The following is an 11,967-nucleotide window of genomic DNA, read 5'->3' as shown; positions in this document are numbered from 1 at the left end:
ATCTTAATTTCTAAATTGTCTTTACATAGTTATGTGTAATAATGACCTTCGAAGTGCGAATTAAACTACCATTCTTGATTTATCACTAATTAATCAGTTGAGTCCAGCAAGTGGTTAAATAACTTAGTTTAACAAAAAGCAAATTATCTGGTTATAATTGACATAAAGAGGCTCCACAAATATGGGGAATAAGATAATGGAGTATAAACAAGGTTAAAGTACACTCTGTTGAAGATATTCAATAAGAACAACAAGGGGTACTAAGCTCCCGTTATGCGCGGGGTCCGAAAAAGTGCCGGACCACAAAGGTCTATAGTATACAAAGATATTCAATACTACAACAAATAAAAAAAGGGCAAAGGAGAAATGGTAACAACCATTATCTTGCTTCCTCTGAAATATATTACATCCTATAGTTTTCAATACTTTTATCTTTAGGAGTAAACACTGAAGTGGCAAGCAAGTAAGCCACAGCTCCAGACTAGATGAAAGGGAGCTGGCATTTGCTATGTGCCAGCATCAAATGACACTTAAATCTGCCACACTTCTATACATGTTGAAAACGTGGGATTATTACAAAGAGAATACAAGACAGGAAAAGAAGAATTACAAAAGGTCATGACTGTCTGTATCAGCAGACCTCCAATGCCTCCCTAAATCCGATGTTAAAATTATTTGGCAACCGTTTCTTACCCAAGTCTGCATTTCCTTTGTGCATCATGGCCACAAACTCATTGTAATCTATCCGACCATCCTGAAAGATTAGAAGATAGTTGTAGTAATAACGGAACAAGAATTAATGCCAGTAAAAAGGACGGAAGTATCAATGAGTAGTCAATGGCGGATTCAGAATTTAGACGCTAAGGGTTTTGAACTTTGTGTTGGTTGACATATGCATATGTTTTTTATGAATTTTGACTATGGCCTAATAATCAGTTTCATTGTCTGACCGTCCAACGCTAGTGTGCTTAATGTGACATTTTTTGGGCTACCAAACTCTACAACTGGCACTATGGAGTAAAGAGCTGCTGGTATCTTGTCACATTCCAAAGGTGCCCAGAGGACTTGCCAAAACAGAAACAGATAACTTTTGTCATCACTGACAGCTATGTCTATACATAATTTAGAAGATTACCTATACTGTTAAGTTACAGTAGTTAATAAACACATTATAAAACGGTCAATAATAATTAAAATCACAAAGAAAGAAAAAGAATTAATCCTTTTTCTTATTTTACGTGGCACAAAAATCTGGAGTTTTTCTTTAGACACGAATTTCTTATACTGGTTTATGCACTCTGGTCGATATTAAAGTTACAAGCTAATACAAATTTTTCATATATTGTTAAGCACAATCTTTTGGAGTAAAGAAATGGCAGAGGAGGCAACTTACATTGTCTTGGTCAGCTTCTTGAATCATTTCTTCCCAGTGGACATCCTCAATGCCGAATTCTTCACAAGCCTTTTGAAGCTCATCAGCTGTAATATAACCACTTCCATCTTTGTCGAAGTATGAAAAAGCTGCAAACAAATAATCTTCCTTCTCGATTTTGTTGGCATGCAACATTGCAGCTACGAACTCCCCATAGTCAATTGTTCCGCTATTGTCAATGTCCGCCTGCATTTTCAGCAGAAGATTGGAGCTAAATATAATGAAAGAGATGTATTATATTATCAAAGGAAGACTGCCTACAGTACACACACTTGTGAAGTTCTTAGATATTAGCTAAGCTAAAACTGCTCATAACATCATCTTTATAAACTATAAATTTCTGCATAAGTTTCATCATCTTCAAGATTTATTAATGCAAATTTGTCACTAAAATTATTAAAACTGTGTGATGCAGCTTTAGAATTCAAACTTTTAGGCGTTAAAATTTGGTAAATTTTGCTTTTCCTTTTTGAAATACGAAGAAAAGAACCTTCCAGTATGAAAATAAAAAAAGTCGATGACATGACATTTAGTACTAGAAGGAAAAAGAGATGCCTATTACTTACAGCCTTCATCAAGTCGTGTATCTCTGATTCATTAAGATTAGCTCCAAATTTCTTTAATCCAATCTTTAGTTCATCGAAAGTAATTTGGCCACTGTTATCTGTGTCAATCATTTTGAACATCTCTTTCAAGCCAGCGATTTCCTCTTCAGAAAGTTTCTCTGCAATAACCTGCATAAATAGAACTTCATTTTAGAAGACATGGATAACTATAAAAATTAGAAGAAAAACAATAACTAAATCAACTTTCCATGTAACTGTACAAGTTGTAGCATTTTACTGCAATTTTAAGTAGAAATTACATTATTGTTTTTGTCTGGTTATAGCATTTAAGGATAACCTACCCTGATAGCCATTTTCTTCAACTTGTTCATAGCAGAAAACTGTGTTAAGCGAGTCAATATTGCAGAATCGAGAGGCTTATCTGGGGCCACACCTTCAATCTGCACCCAAGGATGACCTGCAAAAGGAAATATAAGAATAACAAAAGGAAACTTTTGAATGTTCAATGCCAAAGCATCAGCCCTGTATTGGTAATCACTCGAATAAAAAGGTAACTTATTGACTTTGAAAAGAAAACAAGACTAGTTTAGATGATCTAATTCAAATGACATACAACTAAAACCACTTTATGCAAACAACATTACTGCATTAACATTGCATATTATAACCAACTAGAATAACGAAGTACCCTATATAACGAGTGGTTTATTATCTTACTTCCATCAGAAAACTTATGTATTCAGTCATATTTGAACTGGACGCGAAAGATACATCATACTTTAAGGGCTCACATTTATCGGACAAACAGAAGGAGGACTCGAAGTATTATATTCTCCTGCTTCCGAAGTGAAATAGTTGTCCTCAGAGTTATAGTTAGCTACATTCTGAATACAAAAGTGAAGATGAATGATGACTCACATAAAACTTCATGTGCTGTTAGTCGTTTTCTGGGGTCTCTGACAAGCATTCTCCTAACCAAGTCCTTTGCACCTTGAGAGATTTTAGGCCAAGGATCCAACTCGAAGTCTATATCACCATGTAAAACCTCATCAAATATTTCCTGCTCACTTTCTGTCCAAATATCAAAAGAAGAATGAGAAGTTCATTCTGTACTTCATCCAACATAAACTTATGAAAATGTGGCATCTCACAAGACATTAAAAGATCAGCTTACCACCCCAAAATGGAGGAACGCCGCTTAGAAGAATGTAAATTATAACACCTGCACTCCAGATATCAGCCTCTGGACCATAACGCTTACGCAGAACTTCTGGAGCAACATAATAAGGGCTTCCAACAACATCATCGAATATTTTCCCTGTGGTCCATAACTTAAATCAATGATCTAGACACTGTAAAACCAACATGCATAAGGAAAAAAACCAAGGTAATTCCAGAAAGCATATCGTGTAGATAGTTTTAGAATTGTGTGAAAAATAACTGATACTTGAAATATATATTCCTGATCAAATGACAAGCATACAAGGAAAAAAGTTACAAATTTTTAATCCATAAGCTCTTGAAATCTGCATCTTTTCCTACTAAAGAATTATAAAGAAGAAAGATCTGTAAAATGAATTTGTAGCTTTATAAGTTTGTAGATTGGAGTAATTGATCCGTAAAAACTGAACATTTCAATAAAAGCTCAATTAGAGTAATGTGATCCCTCACCATTCCACTGCATCTTGGACTTGACAATAATCTACAAATATTAGATTTTTAGATTACTTTATGACAGCTCGATGATCACTAGTTCGTTATATGCACTCCAGGAGAACCCTTAAACACTTTACTCCTGAATTTGTATTGCTGAGGAAATAAACTTAGGGGTAGTTGCAATTATCAGCTACGCAGGCATTGCCTTTTATTACATCAACAATAGATATCCTCAATTATCCTTCCACATTATTAGCATTGTGTGTGTCTCTCCATAGATTACAATTGTATGTACTAGCTAAGGATTCTTTTATCGATTTTCCTGAATTTGTTTTCATTTGCTGTGAAGTCTTTCTCCTCCAGAAGAAAATGTTATTAGATCACCCACCAGGTAAGGCCACAAATCAGCTTTCAACTAGGGGAACCAAACTATATGTCTCCATTCTGGGTCAGAAAATTAAATATTAAAACATTAGCTATATTATATGGGGAAATGGTACAAACTGAACTACAAAATTGTTATCTAAGCGAAGAACATTTCCACTCTTATCTTATCCGTAGAGCTTCATTGAAAAAGAATTTTGCAGCTCTATTTGCAGAAGAAGTGGTTATTTCGATGCAACCAAAAATGTGTGGAAATAAAATGAAAGAATATGAAGGGAAATGAACAGATACCTGGCTTGAAGAATACAGATAGCCCAAAATCTATAGTCTTAAGAGGTGAATCCTCGTCCTCATTGATAAATAGAAAATTTTCAGGCTTAAGGTCCCGATGCATGACTCCAAGAGAGCGGCAAGCTTCTACCACACCAACTATTGTTCTTGCAAGCTCAGCAGCCTGTCTCTCGGAGTAATGCCCCCTCTTAACAATCCGATCAAAGAGTTCACCTCCGGTACATAATTCCATCACGACATGAACTGCCACAGCATCCTCATAAGCCCCTTTTATTGAAATGACATTAGGATTCCCCGACAAGTGATGCATGATCTGGATTTCTCTCCTTACATCTTCCACATCTTCATCTGTCAACAACTTCCTTTTTGCAATTGATTTACAAGCATACTTCTTTCCTGTCGCCTTTTCTACACATAGGAATGTGGTACCAAATTGGCCATGTCCGAGCTTTTCCCCCAAATTATAGTGCTCCTTTAGATGACCAGTTTTGGTTTTCAATACGGAATCAACCTGGAGTCCTGCACTTTCCATCCTCTTCACATTGTGAGGCTTCCTTGCTTTTGCAGCCTCTGCCGGCTTAGCCTTTTCAGATCCCCCCAACATTTGTGCAGGTTTCAAATCAACTTTTATCTTGATCATGTCTTCCACTCGTGCATCTTTCATCTCATCCTTTACGATGATGATCACCTGCTCGGACGGTCTACTCTCTATCTTCACCAATTCAGGAGGCTTATTCTGAACAGAATTAGGATCTTCAGGCTCTTTCTCTGTAGTAGATGTTTGGGAACCGCTTTCCTTTTTCTTATACGTGATCATATCTGGTGATCGCGACCACCAAATGGAGCTGAAGAATCCATCCTTTGAGATCTTTGCATGAACACAATTGTTCCCCATCTATCACTTCTCCACCAGTATTTGCAAATTAATTGCTATTCACACTTGAGCTCAAGCATTAAAAACCAAACTCAACCCCATTTCTCTCCTCACAATTTGAAGCAGTAAACCATGAATATGATGGTTTGTTCAAAAGTATGACCTACTCAAATCACTGTTAAACAAATGAAGAAAATGAAAGTCAACATCATTACATGCTTCACACACTTCAAAACTAAAATCCTTGACCCTGTAAAGGTCCTTTCGTTTTTTCGTCTGACCTTGTAAAATCCAACTCCAACAACTTGAAGATATCGATTAAATGTCAACATCAACATATATTTGGCTTAACCTTGACCCTGTAAATTTTCAACTCCAGAAACTTACTAATTCCAAATAAATAGTAGTACAAAAGTTGAGGGTTGATTTCACACATGGTCACTTAAGTTTACTCGTCGCATCAGTAAAATCAACAAAAATATTTTTTGTATCATTAAAATCACTGAACTATGTTGTAATCTCTTAGAAAATACAGTTCACCGGAAAGTCAAGTTCCCAGCACCGAAAAATGACACGTCATCGCCCTAAAAACAGAAAGAAGAGGGATAGAGAAGGCAGGGTATGAAGGGTCAAAAGAGTCTAGGTATTAACGAACATGACTTATGAAACAGTGTTTCACACAATCAAATCATCAATGGAGCAAATCCCAACAATAAGAAAAAGGTTTTCTAGCAATGGAGAGATACATACTAAAAACTAAAATAACATTAAGAATAAACAGCAAACAAGTTGGGATAACAAAAAGTTCAGCATGAATATATATGACTGCAGTGTGCTACACAATTGCGATCAGCCCAAAAAAGACTAATGCAGAACATACCATGAAATTTCTTAGCTAGTACTGATCTTCTGAGCTATGGTTTCTTTTCAAGAAATGGGGAAGAGCAAGAGCCAAAGATGAGACATTTATTGAGAACCACTCAATACGTAAAAAGATGAATATAATGTAATGAAGTATTCAATGAGAAAATCACCAACCCAGATTGAGTAAATAAGAAGAAAACTTGAGCAACCCAGTCCCGGAAGGAAAGAAAGAAGAAAAAGGGAACGTTTTTGAATTTGGAAATGGGCTTTATCTGTGAACCAAGAAGAAGAAAACTTTTCGCTATCCACTTGTATATAAATGCTACCTAGTAATTTTTTTCTTTTCTTTTTTGAGATGAAAGGTTTTGGTTTAGGGGTTTTACATTTACTAATTTCTTGTTAGAATTGTTTTGGTAATTTACCTAGGAGAGAATGTCGCGGGACAGAAGGGAGAGTGGCAGGTTTTTCAGTTACAAACGCGTCTGGATGAAAATACTATAGTTGCACAAGTAATGCTAAAACATATGCAAATAATTTCACTCACCCCCCTTAGGTTTTCGATAGTTCATAATGTTGCCTACTTTTATTAAAAACAGACATTGCCTTTTAATTATTTCATATACTCACTACTTTTCCTTTACGTTGGGTTATACAAGTGTATAGAGGATTTGGTTGCGAGCGAGATCAGAAGAACGAACCAATCTGAGGTATAAAAAAATCAAGTACTTCAAATAATTTTATATATATACCAAGTAAATTATAATATCGCAAGAGAGATAGGAAGAGAGAGAGATTATGTATATTAGATGCACGAAATAGGTGTAGTTATAATAGTTTGATGGGTCAGAAGAAATGCAAATGTGCAAAAGGAAAGAAGTATATCTTCACCCTAATAAACCTAATCTAAGACTTTGAGCTGCTCAAAGACTAATCCTCAAAACTTGAAGGGTGTGCCTAAAATTGTCAAAAAGTTTTAGGGGTCTAAGAAAATTATCCAAATAAAAGGATAATTATCAAGTCTTCTATTGCCAAAAAAGGATAAAAATAAGATGAAATGTCTTAGCCTCTTAGGAAGTGGTGAGCCACTCAGAGATTCAATTTGGATTATTTAATCTAATGCCAGTTGTGTAGGTCTAAGCAACTTGTTACCGGCGGCCGGCGGCCGGCCTCTGCCTGAGGGTTTGGCGGAACCACTTCTCTCTTAAGTTAATTTTCATATTGCGATTACTAAATTTTCCCGATACTCCAATTATACCATAACTAAGAAATTGAATTTATATGATTAGTCCTCCTTTTTATATTTCTATCAATATGTGACTAGCAAGTAATATTATTCTAATAGCTAGAGAAAAGAAAATATTTTTGCAAAATTATTTTGTCCCATTTCAGTGATCTTACGTAAAATTTCAAATTATTCGGTTGGTTCACCTTTATTTTTATTTTACTAATAATATGACTGGCAAGTTATTGCATTTCATCATTTGTGCCCTATGCTGTAAAACTTTCACCTTATACCTGACGAATAAGGTAGTCTGACATCATGAATCCCTTCTTCATTAGAAAGTTACACTAGTTTAGTGCCTTGATGAGATGTTAAAACAATTAGGAACAATAATGATTGTTTAAATATAGACCTAAGTTAATTTTTGTTTCTTTCCCTTCACGCCAGGCTGATCCAAATATTATAGCAAAATTAAAAGTAGGTAATTAATGTTTGACCAAGTATGGTTGACTGTAGAGGTCTATATCAAATTGTTGGATTATGTTTTATTCATTGAATTGAGTAAACTAAAAGCTAATTATAGTTTCAAAGTTAAAAGAGAAACGAACTTGCTTCTTGATTGTAGACTTTTCTTTAACAGAAGGGGGAGGGAGAAAGAGAGCAAACATAATGTGAAAAAGAAACCATGACAATCAAATAAAGTTCTGCTCGATTTTTAAACTGAATAAGTTTGAATTAGTGAAATATTACATCAAGCGCACACCTGTGGTATATTTTGTGGGTACATGAATTTGTTCTTGGGAGTTGAGTTAAATTTTTCTATTCAGAGCCCCAGTTTGTTTGTGAATTTTATGTATGTGGGATTACTCTCTATTATTTATTGGGACGACATATGATTTGCAAGAGATAGGTGATGTTCTTTGACTTCTTTGTCGGAGTAAGTAAGCGAGTTTATAAAAAAAGGTACTTTTAAGTCAAATTTTGAGGGTATGATGTTACAGTAGGATATTTTGTTTGTGTTTAATAAAAAACAATAATTTTTGAAGTCAAAGCAATTAAATAAGTAATTCAGGTTTCTAACAATCAATTTGATTAATTTTTCCAAGTATAATCGATACGAAAAAGGAACAAATAATAATAAGAAAATAAATGAGAGAATAAAGGAAATGGAAATCTTATTGATGCATACCTTTTTTCTGTGTGAAAGCAATAATCTTCTTGAGGCCTCTAAACTGTTCCATGTTTTCGCAGGAATTCTCGAAGGCTTTCCTTCAGCCTCCTCGAGGCCTTCGAACTATTCGGATTCAGATTCCTGGTGAATGCAATAGCCGCCTAATTGTCTTTAACTTCCGGGAGCAGCATCCTTTCCCTCTAGAATCGGTCAATAAAGTCTCGTAGTGACTTTGTCCTTCTTTGTATAATCATACACTTGCTTTTTCACCTTTTGCGCTTTAGAATGGGCTTTGATGGAAGCATCTGCAAGTTCAACAAAAAAACTAATAGAATGTTCGGGCATATGAGAATATCATGTTAGAGCTCTTTCTGTAAGTGTCTCCCCGAATTTTTTGATGAGCACCGATCTATTTTCTTCCTTTATGAGGTCATTCCCTTTGATTTCGGTCGTATACGCCATGATGTGATCATGAGAGTCCCAGGTGCTGTCATATTTTGGAATGTCGTATTGAATTTTTTCAGGATTAGTATAGGGTCTGCACTGGGCTTCCATGGCTACTGCGAATACTTGTTCATATCGATCCCTTTCACGGTCGGTGGCATTCCCTGAATTTGTTCAATTTTTTCGTTTTGTTCCTTGAGTTACCTTTGTAAGGTTAGAATAATATCTTGCCATTCAACACTTAAAGTCATACCTGAACATCCGGCTCTGGTTTCTCCCGAAAGTTCTTGAGTTGCCTTGTGTGCCATTTTGGAGTTGGGGATGGGGGTGGAGGTGGGGGTTCTATCAGCAGCATCTGTTCTCAGAGGCAGGGTCGGCGTTATTACCATTGGTACAATTGTCCATACCTTTAAGGCTTCTCAATTTGGGCATTCAGCTTCTGCTGTTCTGACATGAAATCGTCCACTTTTTTCTCCATCCCTCAAATATCAGGATGATCGCTACTGGATCTAGCTAGCGATTCATTTCGACCGCGAGGAGGTGTAGAGCCAGTAGATTGATCATCTGGAGTTCGGATTCCTTCAAATAGTTCGATCGTTTGTCCAACTATGGAAACATTGAGTAGATCATTGATTCCTGACATAGTATTCTTCTTGCAACAAACAAAAGAAGAGTAAAGTTAGGTGAGAGCATCACGTAACAGAGGTTGTGAATCAAACTATTAGTTGTCAAAGCCCCACGGCGGACGCCAAATTATTTGACCCAAAAATTAGTTTTGAGAAAAATAATTAAATTTGTATTTTATAGGGCCACTAGCAATTTATTTGATCTGAGATAGTTATAAATAATAAATAATGATAAACAAGAAAAGTGTAATAGATTAAATAGACCGCTGAAATAGAGGAAATTCTACTTTATTTCTAATCCTCGAGCAATCTGCGATCACAGAAGGGATTGAATTACAATGCTATTGAACAAGAATCTAATACAAGATAGTGTTTTCGTATCAAGAGGATTTTTCTTCTCTATTTTCGATCCTCCTCTCTTGGACAGACTTTATAGTGATAGAGGAAATGATGTAATTCCGAGTTTCGAGCCAATATGCCAGGGGGTTAGGCAGTGGATAGTGATATCCTTGTTAATGGTAATTGTTCTAACATAACATTGATATCCACCAGTGGCAGATGTATGTTGATGGTTATGAGTGCTCAAGCACCTATTACTTTGATGACATAGTCGCCATAGTCGCCTAATTGTCTTCAACTTTCGGGAGCAATATCCTTTCCCTCTGGAATCGGTCAATGAAGTCTCGTAATGACTTTGTCCTTCTTTGTATAATCTTGAAGATATCTTCCACTTGCCTTTCCACCTTTTTCTCTATAGAATAGGCTTTGATGAAAGCATCTGCAAGTTCAACAAAAGAACTAATAGAATGTTCGGGTAAATGAGAATACCATGTTAGAGCTCTTTCCGTAAGTGTCTCCTCGAATTTTTGATGAGCACCGATATGTTCTCTTCCTTTATGAGGTCAATCCCTTTTATACCGATTTTATACGCCATGATGTGATCATGAGGGTCCTAGGTGTCGTCATATTTTGGAATATCGGGCATTATAATTTTTTTCAGGATCGATACGGGGGCCGCACTAGGCTTCCACGTCTACTGTGAATACTTGTTCACATCGATCCCTTTCACGACCGATGGATCATTTTGTTTCATGAGTTGCCTCTTCAAGGTTAGAATAGTATCTTGTCATTCAACGCTTAAAGTCATACTTGAGTATCCAACTCCGGCTTCTCCTAGAAGTTCTCGAGTTGCCATGTGAGCCATTTTGGAGTTGGGGGTTCCATCAGTAGTGTATGTTCTCGGAGTGGGGCTGACATTAGTACCATTGCTCTACTTGTCCACAACTTTAAAGCTTCTCCAATTTCGGCGTTCAGCTTCTGCTGTTCTGACATAAAATCGTCTACTTTTTTCTCTAGCCCACAAATATTATGATGATCGCTACTGGATCTGGATGACAATTCATTTTGACCGCGAGAAGGTGTAGATCCGGTATATTAATCATCTGGAGTTAGGACTGCTTCAAATCGTTTGATCGTTTGTCCAACTATGGGAACATTGAGTAGATCACTGGTTCCTAACATAGTATTCTCCTTGCAACAAAAAAGGGAAAGTAAAGTTAGGTGAGAGCATGAACGTAACAGAGGATGTGAATCAAACTTTTAATTGTTAGGTCCTCACTATAACGACCCGATCAGTCATTTTGAGATCTAGCGCATAGTTTGGCAATTTGAGTCCATGAGTAGCTTCACTTCAGGTATTGTGACTTGTACGTGTGGTCGGAATTAAATTTCGAGAAGTTCGGAGTTGATTTAGAAAGAAAATTCTAATCTCGGAATCTCTAAGTTGGAGGTGACTAAGGTTTGAAATTTGAGTAAACGACCTCGAAATCAGGATTTGAAGGTTCCAATAGGTTCGTACGATAATTTTAGACTTGGGCGTATGTTCGGATCGAGTTTTGGATGAGCCGGGAGCGTTCCGGCGCCTATTGTATAAAGTTGGTGTTTTAGAAGAATTTCATAAATTTGGGTTGAAGTGTATTTTAATTCTATCGGTGTCTGTTTGGAATTTTGAGCCTGGGAATAGCTCCGTATGGCGATTCTAGTCTTAGGAGCGCGTCCGGATGTGGATTTGGAGGTCCAATGGTCGTTTTGGGACCATTTGGCGAAAGTTGGAAGCTAAAATTTTTTGGGAAGTTTGACTAGGAGTGAACTTTTTGATATTGGGGTTGGATTCTGATTTCGGAAGTTGGAGTAGGTCCTTAATGTCGAATGTGACTTATGTGAAAAATTTGAGGTCAGTCGGACGTGATTTGATAGGTTTCGGCATCAAATGTAGAAGTTTGAAGTTCTAAAGTTCATTAAGCTCGAATTGGAGTGCGATTCGTGATTTTGATGTTGTTTGGTGTGGTTTGGGCCTCGATCAAGTTAGTATTGTATATTGGGACATGTAAGTATATTTGGTTAAGGTCCCAGGGCCTCGGGTAGATTCCGAATGGTT

The 11,967-nt window shown here is 36.5% G+C and overlaps 1 protein-coding gene across 1 annotated transcript; it reads right to left on the bottom strand.

The window, feature by feature from the left end:
- Positions 1–242: 242 nt before the first annotated feature.
- LOC104235465 (calcium-dependent protein kinase 26-like) lies at positions 243–6,467 on the bottom strand. Its single transcript, XM_009789240.2, has 8 exons — positions 6,084–6,467; positions 4,330–5,378; positions 3,173–3,316; positions 2,917–3,069; positions 2,340–2,455; positions 1,999–2,166; positions 1,394–1,618; positions 243–754 (listed from the first exon to the last, which is right to left on the bottom strand). Exons 2-8 carry the CDS (start codon positions 5,222–5,224, stop codon positions 632–634), a joined length of 1,824 nt encoding a protein of 607 aa, XP_009787542.1. The 5' UTR covers positions 5,225–5,378; positions 6,084–6,467; the 3' UTR covers positions 243–631.
- Between the last annotated feature and the right edge of the window lie 5,500 nt (positions 6,468–11,967).

The sequence above is a fragment of the Nicotiana sylvestris genome, chromosome 9 (genome assembly GCF_000393655.2).
Source record: "Nicotiana sylvestris chromosome 9, ASM39365v2, whole genome shotgun sequence".
NCBI lineage: Eukaryota > Viridiplantae > Streptophyta > Magnoliopsida > Solanales > Solanaceae > Nicotiana > Nicotiana sylvestris.
This window is presented reverse-complemented; position numbering and strand designations above follow the sequence as displayed.

Excerpts from the sequence above, each read along its gene's own strand:
- LOC104235465 (XM_009789240.2), bottom strand. The coding sequence starts at position 5,224 with ATGGGGAACAATTGTGTTCATGCAAAGATCTCAAAGGATGGATTCTTC. Across the intron at positions 3,070-3,172 it reads CGTTCCTCCATTTTGGGGTG|AAAGTGAGCAGGAAATATTT; the intron begins GTAAGCTGATCT and ends ATATTTGGACAG. Across the intron at positions 2,456-2,916 it reads AACAGCACATGAAGTTTTAT|GTCATCCTTGGGTGCAGATT; the intron begins GTGAGTCATCAT and ends TTCCTTTTGCAG.